A 12,962-nucleotide genomic window follows, 5' to 3' on the forward strand; every position below is an offset into this window, starting at 1 on the left:
CACCTCTCGACGTTCATTTTCAGTGACTTCATGTCTCTCTTTCAAATGTCTTTGAAATGAAGATGGGGCCGCCTTTGTGCTCTCTTGCCAGAGCCCAATTCCCCATACAGCAGGTCTTTTGGGATCTTCCCATCTGACATGCGATGCACATGACCCAGCCAGCGGAGACGGCTTTGTTGGAGCAGGGTGAAGAGGCTGGGTATCTGGGCGTGGGCCAGGACCTCATTGTTGGTGACTCGGTCTGTCCACGTGATGTCCAGGATGCGTCTCAGGCTGTGAAGATGGAAGGCGTTGATACGCCGCTCTTGTCTGTAGTGGAGGCTCCAGGTCTCGCTGCTGTAACGCAGTATGCTGAGGACGCAGGCCCTATAAACAGCAACTTTGGTGTGCGTCATCAGGTTTCTGTTCTCCCAGACTCTCTTTGTCAGCCTGGCGAATGTTGAGGCTGCTCGTCCAATCCGTCTGTTGATCTCGGGGTCTAGGGAGAGGCTGTCTGTGATGATGGAGCCAAGGTATGTAAACTCGTGAACTACCTCCAGCTCGTAGTTGTTGATGGTACTAGACAGGTATATGGAGGAATTTAAGGTGGGGGGTTATATAGGAGGCAGTGTTTGAGGGTCGGCACAACAATGTGGGCCGAAGGGCCTGTACTGTGCTGTATTATCCTATGTTCTATGTTCTTTAGCCAAAGGTTTGTGAATGTGTGGAATTCATTGTCATAGACGGCTGTGGAAGTCAAGTCATTGGGTATATTAAAAGTGGAAGTTAATAGGTTCTTGATTAGTAAGAGTGTCAAAGATTATGGGAGAAGGAAAGAGAATGGGTTTGAAAGGGATAATAAATCAGCCATGATGGAATGGCAAGGCAGACTTAGTGGGCTGAATAGCCTAATTCTGCTCCTAGATCTTATAATCTTACGGTCTAATACTCCAAGTGTGACCTCATCCACATTTTGTACAACTGTAACATGATGTTCTAACTCTTATATTCAGAGCCAGAGAAGGTAACCATGTCATATACCATCCTCGCTACCCTATCTACCTGTGTTGCTACCTTCAGGGAATTTTGTACTTGTACCGCAAGGTTACCATTACTGGAGAGAAGGTTCTTGGTAAAATGAAAGATCTAAAGGTAAATAAGTCACCTGGACCAAATGGTGTACACCCAGGGTTCTGAAGGAGGTGGCTGAAGAGATTGTGGAGGCATTAATAATGATCTTTCAAGAATGACTAGATTCTGGAATAGTTCCGGAAGACTGGAAAATTGCAAATGTCACTCCTCACTTCAAGAAGGGTGAGAGGCAGAAGAAAGGAAATTAATAGGCCAGTTAGTCTGACCTCAGTGATTGGGAAGATATTGTATCGATTGTTAATGATGTGGTTTTGGGATACTTGGAGGCACATGATAAAATAGGCCGTAGTCAGTTTGGATTCCTCAAGGGAAAATCTTGGCTGACAAATCTGTTAGAATTCTTTGAAGAAATAGAAGGCCTTTGACAAGTTGTCACACATGAGGCTGGTTAACAAGCTGTGAGATCATGGTATTACAGAAAAGATTCTAGCATGGATAAGGCAGTGGCTGATTGGCGGGAGGCAAAGAGTAGGAATAAAGGGAGCCTTTTTTGGTTGGCTGCTGGTGACTAGTGATGTTCACAGAGTCTATGTTGGGACCGATTCATTTACGTTATATGTTAATGGTTTGAATAATGGAATTGAAGGCTTTATTGCAAAGTTTGCAGACAATATGAAGGTAGGTGAAGGGACAGGTAATTTTGAGGAAGCAGAGAGGTTACAGAAGGACTTAAATAGATTAGGAGAATTGGCAAAGAAGTGGCAGATGGAATACAGTGTCGGGAAGTGTACTATATTGTCATTGTGAGCAGTTTTGGGCTCCTTATCTTAGGAAGGATGTGCTGAAACTGGAGGGGGTTCAAAGGAGATTCACAAAAATGATTCCAGGATTAAACAGCTTGTCATATGAAAAGCATTGGATGGCTCTGGGTCTGTATTCACTGGAATTCAGAAGAATGAGGGGTGACCTCATTGAAACCTATCAAATGGTGAAAGGCCTTGATAGAGTGGATGTGGAGAGGATGCTTCCTATGGGGGAAGAGTTTATGACCAGAGGACACAGCCTCAGAATAGAGGGACATCCTTTTAGAATGGAGATGAGGAGGAATTTCTTCAGCCACAGAGTGGTAAATCTGTGGAATTATTACCACTGGCAGCTGTGGAGGCAAAATATTTATGTATATGTAACCCTCAGGTTTAGCCGGCGGCGTTTGTCCAGGGGAAGACAGTCTCCGACCCTGCCAAACTTGTGAAATCTCGTTTGTGTGGATGCTGCGTGATGTGTTACCCTGTTACAAATCAGTACCACGAAATACCAGACAGTACACCATGTGCAATTAAACCATTGAGCTTTATAATTCTTAATTTGACTCTAGGGTTAGTAAAGAAAACAAAAAGAAAAAGGGCCCATTTCAGTGGAATAGTCTAACGTACACGTTGGAGCTTATGGTTTTCCCATCCATTAGTTCTCCATCGATTTCCTCTGGGCGTTGTTGACTCTCGGCCCCATTCCAAGTCCACTCCGTCTTGCAGTCTACGACCTCTCTGTTCTGGCATCTTTTCTCTCCATCTTCCGCCGAACAAAAGACCTCAAACAACTTGCTCTCAGGCACACAACAAGAAAAAAACACTCCTTTCATTGGACAGCGGTACATTCCAAACCTTCCGTTATCTCTAGTCATGACCCAAATACTGCTGCTACAGAAAACCATTACATTAGCAGTGAAACCTTTGTCAGGGCGTTACATATATTTATGGTAGAGGTTGATAGATTCTTGATTGGTCAGGGCATGAAGGATTACAAGGGGTAGGGGGAGAAGGCAGGAGATTGGGGCTGAGAGGAAAAATGGATCAGCCATGATGAAATGACAGAGCAGACTCAATGGGCCAAATGACCTAATTCTGCTCCTATATCTTATAGTTTCTCCCTAGGGCCCTGCTATTCACTGTGTATATACTGCCCTGATTTAACTTACCAAAATGCAGCACTTTTGACAGTCTTCTTCACTGTCCACTATCCTACCACCAATAGTGGTGTCATCTGCAAACTTACTAATCATGCCATCCACATTCTCATCAAAACCATTCATCATTTGGTCCATATCCCTCCAAACCCCACTCCTCCACGTATCTGTCCAGTGCTTCTTAAATGAATTATTTGCTTTTGGAAAGACAAGGACTGATTAGAGATAGTTAAAATGGGTTTGTGTGTAGGAAATCATGCCTCACAAATTTGACTGACTTTTCTGAAGAGGTGATTTACAGCAATTATGAGTGCAGGCCAATAGACATTGTCTGCTTTAACTTTAGCAAGACCTTTGTCAAAATATCAGTTGATAGGCTGGTTTGGAAGGTTAGATCACATGGTATCCAGAATGAGCAACCCAATTCAGACAACATTGGTGGTAGGAGGCTGATGGTGGTAGAAGCAGGCTTTTTTTCAGAATGGATGATTGTGATCAGTGGTGTGCTGCAGGGATAGGTGTTAGATCCATTTTTGTTTGTCATATATATTAATGATTTGATAAGAAAGCAGGTGGCATAGTTTATAAGTTTGTTGAGGACATGAAAATTGGTGATACAGTGGATAGTAAAGTTGGTTGTCTTAGGCATATAGATCCACCTGGAAACTGGGTAAAGAAAAGGCAAACAGAATCTGCAGATTCTCCTGTGTTTTTCAGACAAGTGTGAAGTGAGGTGTTTTGGAAAGTTAAACCAGGACACGGCATACACGGTGAATATCATGGCTCTAGAGGTGAAGAGAAAGACCGAGGGATACAAGTAAATACACTCAGTGGCCACTTTATCAGATGCTTTATCAGGTGTTTGCATACACCTCTTGAATGCAAATATATCATCAGCCAATCATGTGGCAGCAAGTCAATGCATAAAGCATGCAGACATGGTCAAGAGATTCTGTTGTTGTACAGACCAAACATCAGAGTGGGAAAGAAATGTGATCTAAGTGACTTTAACCATGGAATGATTGTTTGTGCCAGACAGGGTGGTTCGAATATCTCAAAAACTACTGATATCCTGGGATTTTCATATACAACAGTTACTAGAACTTACAGAGAATGTGTGAAAAGCAAAGAAAAAATCCAGTTCTGAGCAGGAATTCTGTACACAAAAACGCCTTGTTAATGAGAGAGGTCTGAGGAGAAGGGCCAGCTAGTTCAAGTTGACAGGAAGGTGACAGTAACTCAAATAACCACACTTTACAACAGTGATGTGCAGAAGAGCATCTTTGAATGCAGAATGTATCAAACCTTGAAGTGGATAGGCTATAGCAGCAGAAGACCACAAACATACACTGTGACCACATTATTAGGTACCTAATAAAGTAACCACTGAGTTTAATTCCCTAAAAGTGATGACCCTGATTGATAGGGATGGATGAAGGGTGTGCATGGCATGCTTGAGATTGGGAAGCCTGAGGTGTTGTGTGCATTTAATGGCAGGACCGTTAATAACATTGATGTGCAGAGAAATTTTGGAGTCCCAACTCCATAGCTCCATGAAAGTGGTAACACAAGTAGATGAAATCCACAATTGAATCTGCTGATGCTGAAAATCCAGAGTAACACATACAAAATCCTGGAATCCCTCTGCTCTGATGGAAGTTATTCACCCTGAAACATAAACTGCTTCACAGATGCTGCCTGATCAGAAGACTGTTTCCAACACTTTCTATCTTTATTTCAAGTTTCCAGAATCTGCCTTTTTTTTAAAAATTGGCACTTCATTTCCCTCTGGACAGGTTCTGCGGCTACTTCTACACACCAGACTCTATTCCACCTCCCTGTAATGTCTCCTTAGTGAAGTTCTCCAGTGCCAGTGCACAGCCATTCCCTGATATCAGAAGTGTTCTTAAGTTTTGTTTCAACTTCATAAGTTCTGTGTCACCTTTGGGTCAGCCTTGTAGTGTAGAGCCACAGAGTGGTACAGCACAGAAACAGATCCCTCAGCATAGCAAGTCCGCACTGACACTTTTGCCATCTGCATTAATTCCATTTGCCCATATTAGGTCAGTTTCACTTCTTGCCTTGACTGTTCAAATGTTGGGCTAAATATCTCCTAAATTGTATCTAATTCTATCACCTTCTCTGAGAGCATGTTTCAGATAGCAACTATTCACTGTATAAAACAAAACTCTTTCTCCTCAGATACCTTTTAAAACTCCTTCCTTTCAACTTGAATCTTTTTGCATTGTAGGGGATTTAAGGGTTTTGGGAAAAGGCAGGTAGGTGGAGATGAGTCCATGGCCAGATCAGCCATGATCTTATTGAATGACGACGCAAGCTTTAGGGCTAAATGGCCTACTCCTGCTCCTATTTCTTATGTTCTTATGTTTCCATTTATTTTTAAAGCTGCTATCATGGAAAGAAAGATTATGACTGCCTATCGTATCTGTGCTTTTTAACATGTTATTGCACTGTGGTGTTGCCCAACACTGAGCCTGCTTGTTCACTCACCCTTCTGTTAACTCCAGACTTGACTGTTCCAACATACACTTGGCTAACCTTCCCATTTCTATAAATATAAACTGAACTAAATGCCTTTCTCTTGTTTTCACCGGGTCATGTTCTTGCTAACTTGGTTTGGCTCCTGACTGAATAACCCCTGAAGGACTCAACCTCTTTCTAAATTCTTTGACTTGGCAGGTGCTGAGCTAGGTGCTCAGAAAATTACAATAGCAAGTTTTATGCAGCAGAATGTTTCAAGATGTTTTTCAATGAAATTGGATATACACAGAGGTGTTGCGATAGATGTCCAAAAACTTGGTCAAAGAAAGAAGCCAGAAACATTGAGTGCTAAGTTGACACAGCCAGAGAGAATGAGGAGAGAATTTCACAGTCTCAGTCTTGGAACCTGAAGGCAAAGTTTAGCAATTAGGACTGCATGAGATTCCAAGGATAGGCTTCTGGAATAATTTTAAAATAAAGATAAGGAGAATAATGGTGCATGGCAGAGAAATATCTGCACTTTCAGCAAGCATAATGGTTTCCTTCTGAAGGCAATACTTGTACAACTATCCCAGAAAGTCCGTTTCATTTTGCAGATGTTCCCTTTCTCACTGAAGTGTTGTGTTGGTGGGTAGAATGATTTCTTCATTAAGCATACTCCAAAGTGCAGGTAATGTGTTTATTTCCTAGTGAGGTGTTAATTTAAGCAGAAAAATAAAGATAGTTTTATTGAAACTTTTAAGTCCAATCCAAACTTCATCCACTGATGTACAAATCTGCGGATATTGCTAAAAGCCACCTGCAACTTAACTGCCAGTAGCTCAACACTTTTTCCCATTATCCAGCATCCTTACCCCACAGAAGATGAGAAGAGGCAAATCGCAAGCCAGACTAACCTCACACTACTCCAGGTCAACAATTGGTAAGTGAATTTCTTCAGCTTTGTTAGAGTTAATCAAATGGAGTGCCAGGTGTTTTATAAAACACTGTTCTTTTCTTAAAGCTATTTCACCCAATAATTAATCAACTCATGTATTTCCTGGGCCATGGGAGTAATGCTAGGAAAAAGGAGCTTTACCAGATACCAGGAGCCAAGGAGTGGCACTCTGGAAGTAGAGATCCATTCAAGAGCCAACTATAGTGGATGGCGAGAGTATGGAGCTGCACAGTCAGTGTGGGGGTATAGGCTAGTGCCAGAGAAAGTGTTTCGAGGAGCCAATGTGCTGGTGTTTGACATTAGGACTGGAACGTGGGTGTGGTAAAGGACAGAGGCTCATCACAAAGTTACAGGGGTATTTTTGTTGCATTAATATAAAGAAGGAAAAATGGAAATAGAAGTGAAATACTGATACTTTCTAATGGTTTTCTAAAAGTGATTTGTGGGTGTGAAATTGCTACTGGGAAAGTCTCACTTTGATTCCTATCACAAAATGGAGAACAGCTGTAGAAATTTAGAAAATATTTGATTTTATCAAGTTATACAGCAGGGAAGTAGGCCATTTGGTCTACAACATCAATGCTGACCACTCTTATTAACTCAACACTCAGCCATACCTTTCCTTGCCAAAACAATAAATCCTATTTAAGTATCTTACCCCTTACCCTAAATCTACTGCGTATTCTCTGGTTTAATTCACTTCTGATTAGTGAAAAAGGTTTCCTGCAGTCTACTCTGTCTAAACCTTTTGTAATTTAATCTATTTTACTCATGTCCCCTCTTAATTTCCTTAGCTCCAGGGAAAACAGACCTAGCTTCTCTGTCTCATTTCATTTTATGAGGAGAGACTAGAGATAGAATGGCCAGTCAGTACCTTTCTCCCGGACAGAAAAGGGGGCATATTTTTAAGGTGATTGAAGGAAAGTGAAGGGGGAGCGGTCCGAGGTAGATTTTTTATAAAAAGAGTGGTAAGTCCATGGAATGCACTGCCAGTGATGGTGATAGAGAAGGATGCATTAGGAGAATCTCAGATAGACATATGGATGAAATAAAAATGGAGGGCTATGTTGGAGGGAAGCATTAGATTGATCTTGAAGTAGGTTGAAACAACATAGTGGGCTGAAAGGCATATTTTGTGCCATACTGTTCTATGTTCTAATTGAAGCCCCCCCACCCCCCCACCCCCGCCCATCATATGCAGCATCCCAGTTAATCTGAAGCAACTCAGCAAATCAGGCAGAATCAGTGTGGAGAAATGAACAGTCAACATTTCAGGTTCGTAAGACTTAAGAGCAGAATTAGGCCCTTCAGCCCTTCGAGTCTGCTCCACCATTTCATCATGGCTGACCTCAGATCCCATTCACCTCCATACACCTGCCCTCTTACCATATCCTTTGATGCCCCAACCAATCAGGAATCTATCACCTTCACTTTGAATATACCCACAGACTTGACCTCCACCGCAGTCTGAGGCAGAGCATTCCACAGATTCACTACTCTTTGGCTAAAGAAATCCCTCCTTACTTCAGTTCTGAAAGGTTGCTCCTCAATTTTGAAGCTGTGCCGTCTAGCTCTGAATACCCCTACCAGAGGAAACATCTGCTCCACATTCATCTTATCTAGTTCGTTCAATGTTCAGAAGGTTTCAATGAGATCCCCATGCATTCTTCTAACTTCCAGTGAGTACAGGCTCAAAGTTGCCAAACACTCCTCGTATGTTAACCCCTTCATTCTTGTGAACCTCCTCTCGGCTCTCTGCAATGACAATACCTCCTTTCTGAGATAAGGGGGCCAAAATATGGTACTCAAAAGAGTTATATCTCAGTGCATGGAATATTGTTTCAGTCAAAGCAAGCAGCTGAAGAAGGGAGTGGAAGAAATCGGGTAGAAAAAGTCATTTTTTTTTAAAAACACTGCTTGAGGAGAAGGGCGAGACTGTGCGGGCGCGTGACGTCAGCAGGACCGCGCAGAGAGTTTAAAAAGGAGACCACCCTATTCAGCGGGCAGCTGTCGGAGTGGGCAGCGGAGTGAGCGGTAGCAGAGTGTAGGGCTTTGGCTCCAACGGGCTTAGGCGGTAAACGGGAAGAGGCTAGAACGAAGCGCCAACTCTTTTTTCTCTCCCCCCCCCCACCCCTTTCGCGAATCAGCCCGGACAGACAGGAACAGCAGGGCTCTCACAGCTAACAGTTTAAAAAGTTTGTCTGTTTGGCGAGGTAAGTGGATGAGTAGACTTATTTTTCCTGTTTCATTCCTGTAGAATTAGATAGCATGCCTGCAGGGTTAGTGCTTTGTTCAGGGTGTCAGATATGGGAATCCTGGGAGACTTCCAGCCTCCCTGATGGCCACATCCGCGCCAGGTGCACCGAGTTGCAGCTCCTCAGACACCGTGTTAGGGATCTGCAGCTGCAGCTTGATGACCTAGTACTTATCAGGGAAAGTGAAGAGGTGATAGACAGAAGCTACAGGGAGGTAGTCATCCCTAGGCTACAGGAGTCAGTAGTCATCCCTAGGCTACAGGAGTCAGAACACTGGGTCACTGTCAAGAGAGGGAAGGGAAATGCCCGGATAGTGGAGAGCACACCTGTGGCTGTCCCCCTCAGCAACAAATATCTTGTTCTGGATGCTGTTGAGGGGGATGACCTGACGGGGGACGCCCATGGTGACCGGGTCTCTGGCACTGAGCCTGGCGCTGTTGTGCAGGAGAGAAGGAGGGAGAAGAGGAATGCGGTAGTCGTGGGGGATTCCATAGTCAGGGGAACAGACAGGAGATTCTGTGAGCCTGACAGAGATACCCGCATGGTGTGTTGCCTCCCAGGTGCCAGGGTACGGGATGTTTCGGATCGGGTCCTGAATATTCTAAAGGGGGAGGGTGAGCAGCCAGTTGTCTTGGTACATGTTGGTACCAATGACATAGATAGGACAAAGGAGGAGGTCCTGAAGAGAGATTTCCAGGAGTTAGGAAGGAAGCTGAGAAGCAGGACCTCCCGGGTAGTAATCTTGGGATTGCTACCTGTGCCACGTGCTAGCAAGGGCAAGAGTCGTCGGATCAGGCAGATGAATGCCTGGCTGAGAGACTGGTGTAGGGGGCAGGGCTTCAGATTCTTGGATAATTGGGATCTCTTCTGGGGAAAGTATGACCTGTTCAAAAAGGACAGGTTACACCTGAACCCGAAGGGGACCAATATCCTGGCGGGAAAGTTTAATAGAGCTGTTAGGGAGGGTTTAAACTAATTTGGCAGGGGGATGGGAACCGGAATGATAGAGTGAAGGAAGGGGAAAACAGAAATAAATCTAAGATAGTGAGCAGAAAAGATGTCAGGAAAGACAGACAGGTGATGGGGCAAATGTGTAGCCATTGGAATGAGTTGCAGTGCAATAAAGTTGCAGCGAAATCAAAGCAAAAAGTATCAAATACTGGTCTTAAGGTGTTGTACTTAAATGCACGCAGCATAAGGAATAAGGTGGATGATCTTGTTGTACAGCTACAGATTGGCAGGTATGATATTGTGGCCATCACTGAGACCTGGCTAAAGGATGCATGTCTCTGGGAGCTAAACGTCCAAGGATACACAGTGTATCGGAAGGATAGGAAGGTAGGCAGAGGGGGAGGCGTGGCTTTATTGGTAAGAAATGATATTAAATCATTAGAAAGAGATGATATAGGATTGGAAGGTGCAGAATCTTTATGGGTTGAGCTAAGGAATAGCAGGGGTAAAAGGACCCTGATGGCAGTTATTTATAGGCCTCCAAACAGCTGCAGGGATGTGGACTACAAATTACAACTGGAAATAGAAAAGGCTTGTCAGAAAGGCAGTGTTATGATAATTGTGGGGGATTTTAACATGCGAGTAGATTGGAAAAATCAGGTCGGCACTGGATCTCAAGAGAGAGAATTTGTAGAATGTCTGCGAGATGACTTTTTAGAACAGCTTGTTGTTGAGCCCATTAGGGGATCGGCTGTACTGGATTGGGTATTGTGTAATGAACCAGAGGTGATTGGAGAGATTGAGGTGAAGGAACCCTTAGGAGACAGTGATCATAACATGATTGAGTTCACTGTGAAATTAGAAAAAGATAAGCCGAAATCTGATGTGTCAGTGTTTCAGTGGAGTAAAGGAAATTACAGTGGCATGAGAGAGGAACTGGCCAAAGTTGACTGGATAGAGACACTGGCGGGAAAGACGGCAGAGCAGCAGTGGCTGGAGTTTATGCGAAAAATGAGGAATGTGCAAGACAGGTATATTCCAAAAAAGAAGAAATTTTTCAGTGGAAAAAGGATGCAACCGTGGTTGACAAGAGAAGTCAAAGCCAAAGTTAAAACAAAGGAGAGGGCATACAAGGAAGCAAATATTAGTGGGAAGACAGAGGATTGGGAAGTCTTTAAAACCTTACAAAAGGAAACCAAGAAGGTCATTAAGAGAGAAAAGATTAACTATGAAAGGAAGCTAGCAAATAATATCAAAGAGGATACTAAAAGCTTTTTCAAGTATATAAAGAGTAAAACACAGGTGAGAGTCGATATAGGACCGATAGAAAATGATGCTGGAGAAATTGTAATGGGAGATGAGGAGATGGCAGAGGAACTGAACAAGTATCATCAGTCTTCACTAAGGAAGACAGCAGGATACCGGACACTCAAGGGTGGCAGGGAAGAGAAGTGTGCGCAGTCACAATTACGACAGAGAAGCTGAATAGGCTAAAGGTCGATAAATCTCCTGACCAGATGGAATGCACCCTCGTGTTCTGAAGGAAGTAGCTGTGGAGATTGCGGAGGCATTAGCGATGATCTTTCAAAAGTCGATAGATTCTGGCATGGTTCCGGAAGACTGGAAGATTGCAAATGTTATTCCACTATTTAAGAAGGGGGCAAGGAAGCAAAAAGGAAATTATAGACCTGTTAGCTTGACGTCGGTGGTTGGGAAGTTGTTGGAGTCGATTGTCAAGGATGAGGTTACAGAGTACCTGGAGGCATATGACAAGATAGGCAGAACTCAGCATGGATTCCTTAAAGGAAAATCCTGCCTGACAAACCTATTACAATTTTTTGAGGAAATTACCAGTAGGCTAGACAAGGGAGATGCAGTGGATGTTGTATATTTGGATTTTCAGAAGGCCTTTGACAAGGTGCCACACATGAGGCTACTTAACAAGATCAGAGCCCATGGAATTACGGGAAAGTTACATACGTGGATAGAGCATTGGCTGATTGGCAGGAAACAGAGAGTGGGAATAAAGGGATCCTATTCTGGTTGGCTGCCGGTTACCAGTGGTGTTCCACAGGGATCAGTGTTGGGGCCGCTTCTTTTTACATTGTACATCAACAATCTGGATTATGGAATAGAGGGCTTTGTGGCTAAGTTTGCTGACGATACGAAGATAGGTGGAGGGGCCGGTAGTGCTGAGGAAACGGAGAGTCTGCAGAGAGACTTGGATAGATTGGAAGAATGGGCAGAGAAGTGGTAAATGAAGTACAATGTTGGAAAGTGTATGGTTGTGCACTTTGGCAGAAAAAATAAACGGGCAGACTATTATTTAAATGGGGAAAGAATTCAAAGTTCTGAGATGCAACGGAACTTGGGAGTCCTCGTACAGGATTCCATTAAAGTTAACCTCCGGGTTGAGTCAGTAGTGAAGAAGGCGAATGCAATGTTGGTATTCATTTCTAGAGGAATAGAGTATAGGAGCAGGGATGTGATGTTGAGGCTCTATAAGGCGCTGGTGAGACCTCACTTGGAGTACTGTGGGCAGTTTTGGTCTCCTTATTTAAGAAAGGATGTGCTGACGTTGGAGAGGGTACAGAGAAGATTCACGAGAATGATTCCGGGAATGAGAGGGTTAGCATATGAGGAATGTTTGTCCGCTCTTGGACTGTATTCCTTGGAGCTTAGAAGAATGAGGGGAGACCTCATAGAAACATTTCGAATGTTAAAAGGCATGGACAGAGTGGATGTGGCAAAGTTGTTTCCCATGATGGGGGAGTCTAGTACGAGAGGGCATGACTTCAGGATTGAAGGGCGCCCTTTCAGAACAGAAATGCAAAGAAATTTTTTTAGTCAGAGGGTGGTGAATCTATGGAATTTGTTGCCACGGGCAGCAGTGGAGGCCAAGTCATTGGGCGTATTTAAGGCAGAGATTGATAGGTATCTGAGTAGCCAGGGCATCAAAGGTTATGGTGAGAAGGCGGGGCAGTGGGACTAAATAGGATAAAATGGATCAGCTCATGATAAAATGGCGGAGCAGACTCGATGGACCAAATGGCCTACTTCTGCTCCTTTGTCTTATGGTCTTATGGTCTTATGGGAGAAGGGTCTGCACTGCGCAGGCGCGTGACGTAGTGCGCCAAGGTTTAAAAGCAGACCACCATATACAGCGGCCATCGTTGTAGCGGCCGTCGTCGGAGTGGACTGAGTCAGAGTGGGACGGCTTTGGCTCAACAGGTTTCGGCGAGAACAGGCAGAGGCCAGGGTAGGTTCCGGTAAGTTTTTAATT

The 12,962-nt window shown here is 43.8% G+C and overlaps 1 protein-coding gene across 9 annotated transcripts in view; it reads left to right on the forward strand.

Annotated features, from left to right (window-relative positions):
- pknox1.1 (pbx/knotted 1 homeobox 1.1) overlaps positions 1-12,962 on the forward strand; it is a 295,655-nt gene that overhangs the window by 219,563 nt on the left and 63,130 nt on the right. For all 9 annotated transcript variants that reach the window (XM_063050187.1, XM_063050192.1, XM_063050191.1 and 6 more), the window contains one exon: positions 6,382-6,458. In XM_063050187.1, coding sequence (XP_062906257.1) covers positions 6,382-6,458 — 77 coding nt within the window. The remainder of the gene's footprint in view (positions 1-6,381; positions 6,459-12,962) is intronic.

Source organism: Mobula hypostoma, chromosome 6 (assembly GCF_963921235.1).
Source record: "Mobula hypostoma chromosome 6, sMobHyp1.1, whole genome shotgun sequence".
Lineage (NCBI taxonomy): Eukaryota > Metazoa > Chordata > Chondrichthyes > Myliobatiformes > Myliobatidae > Mobula > Mobula hypostoma.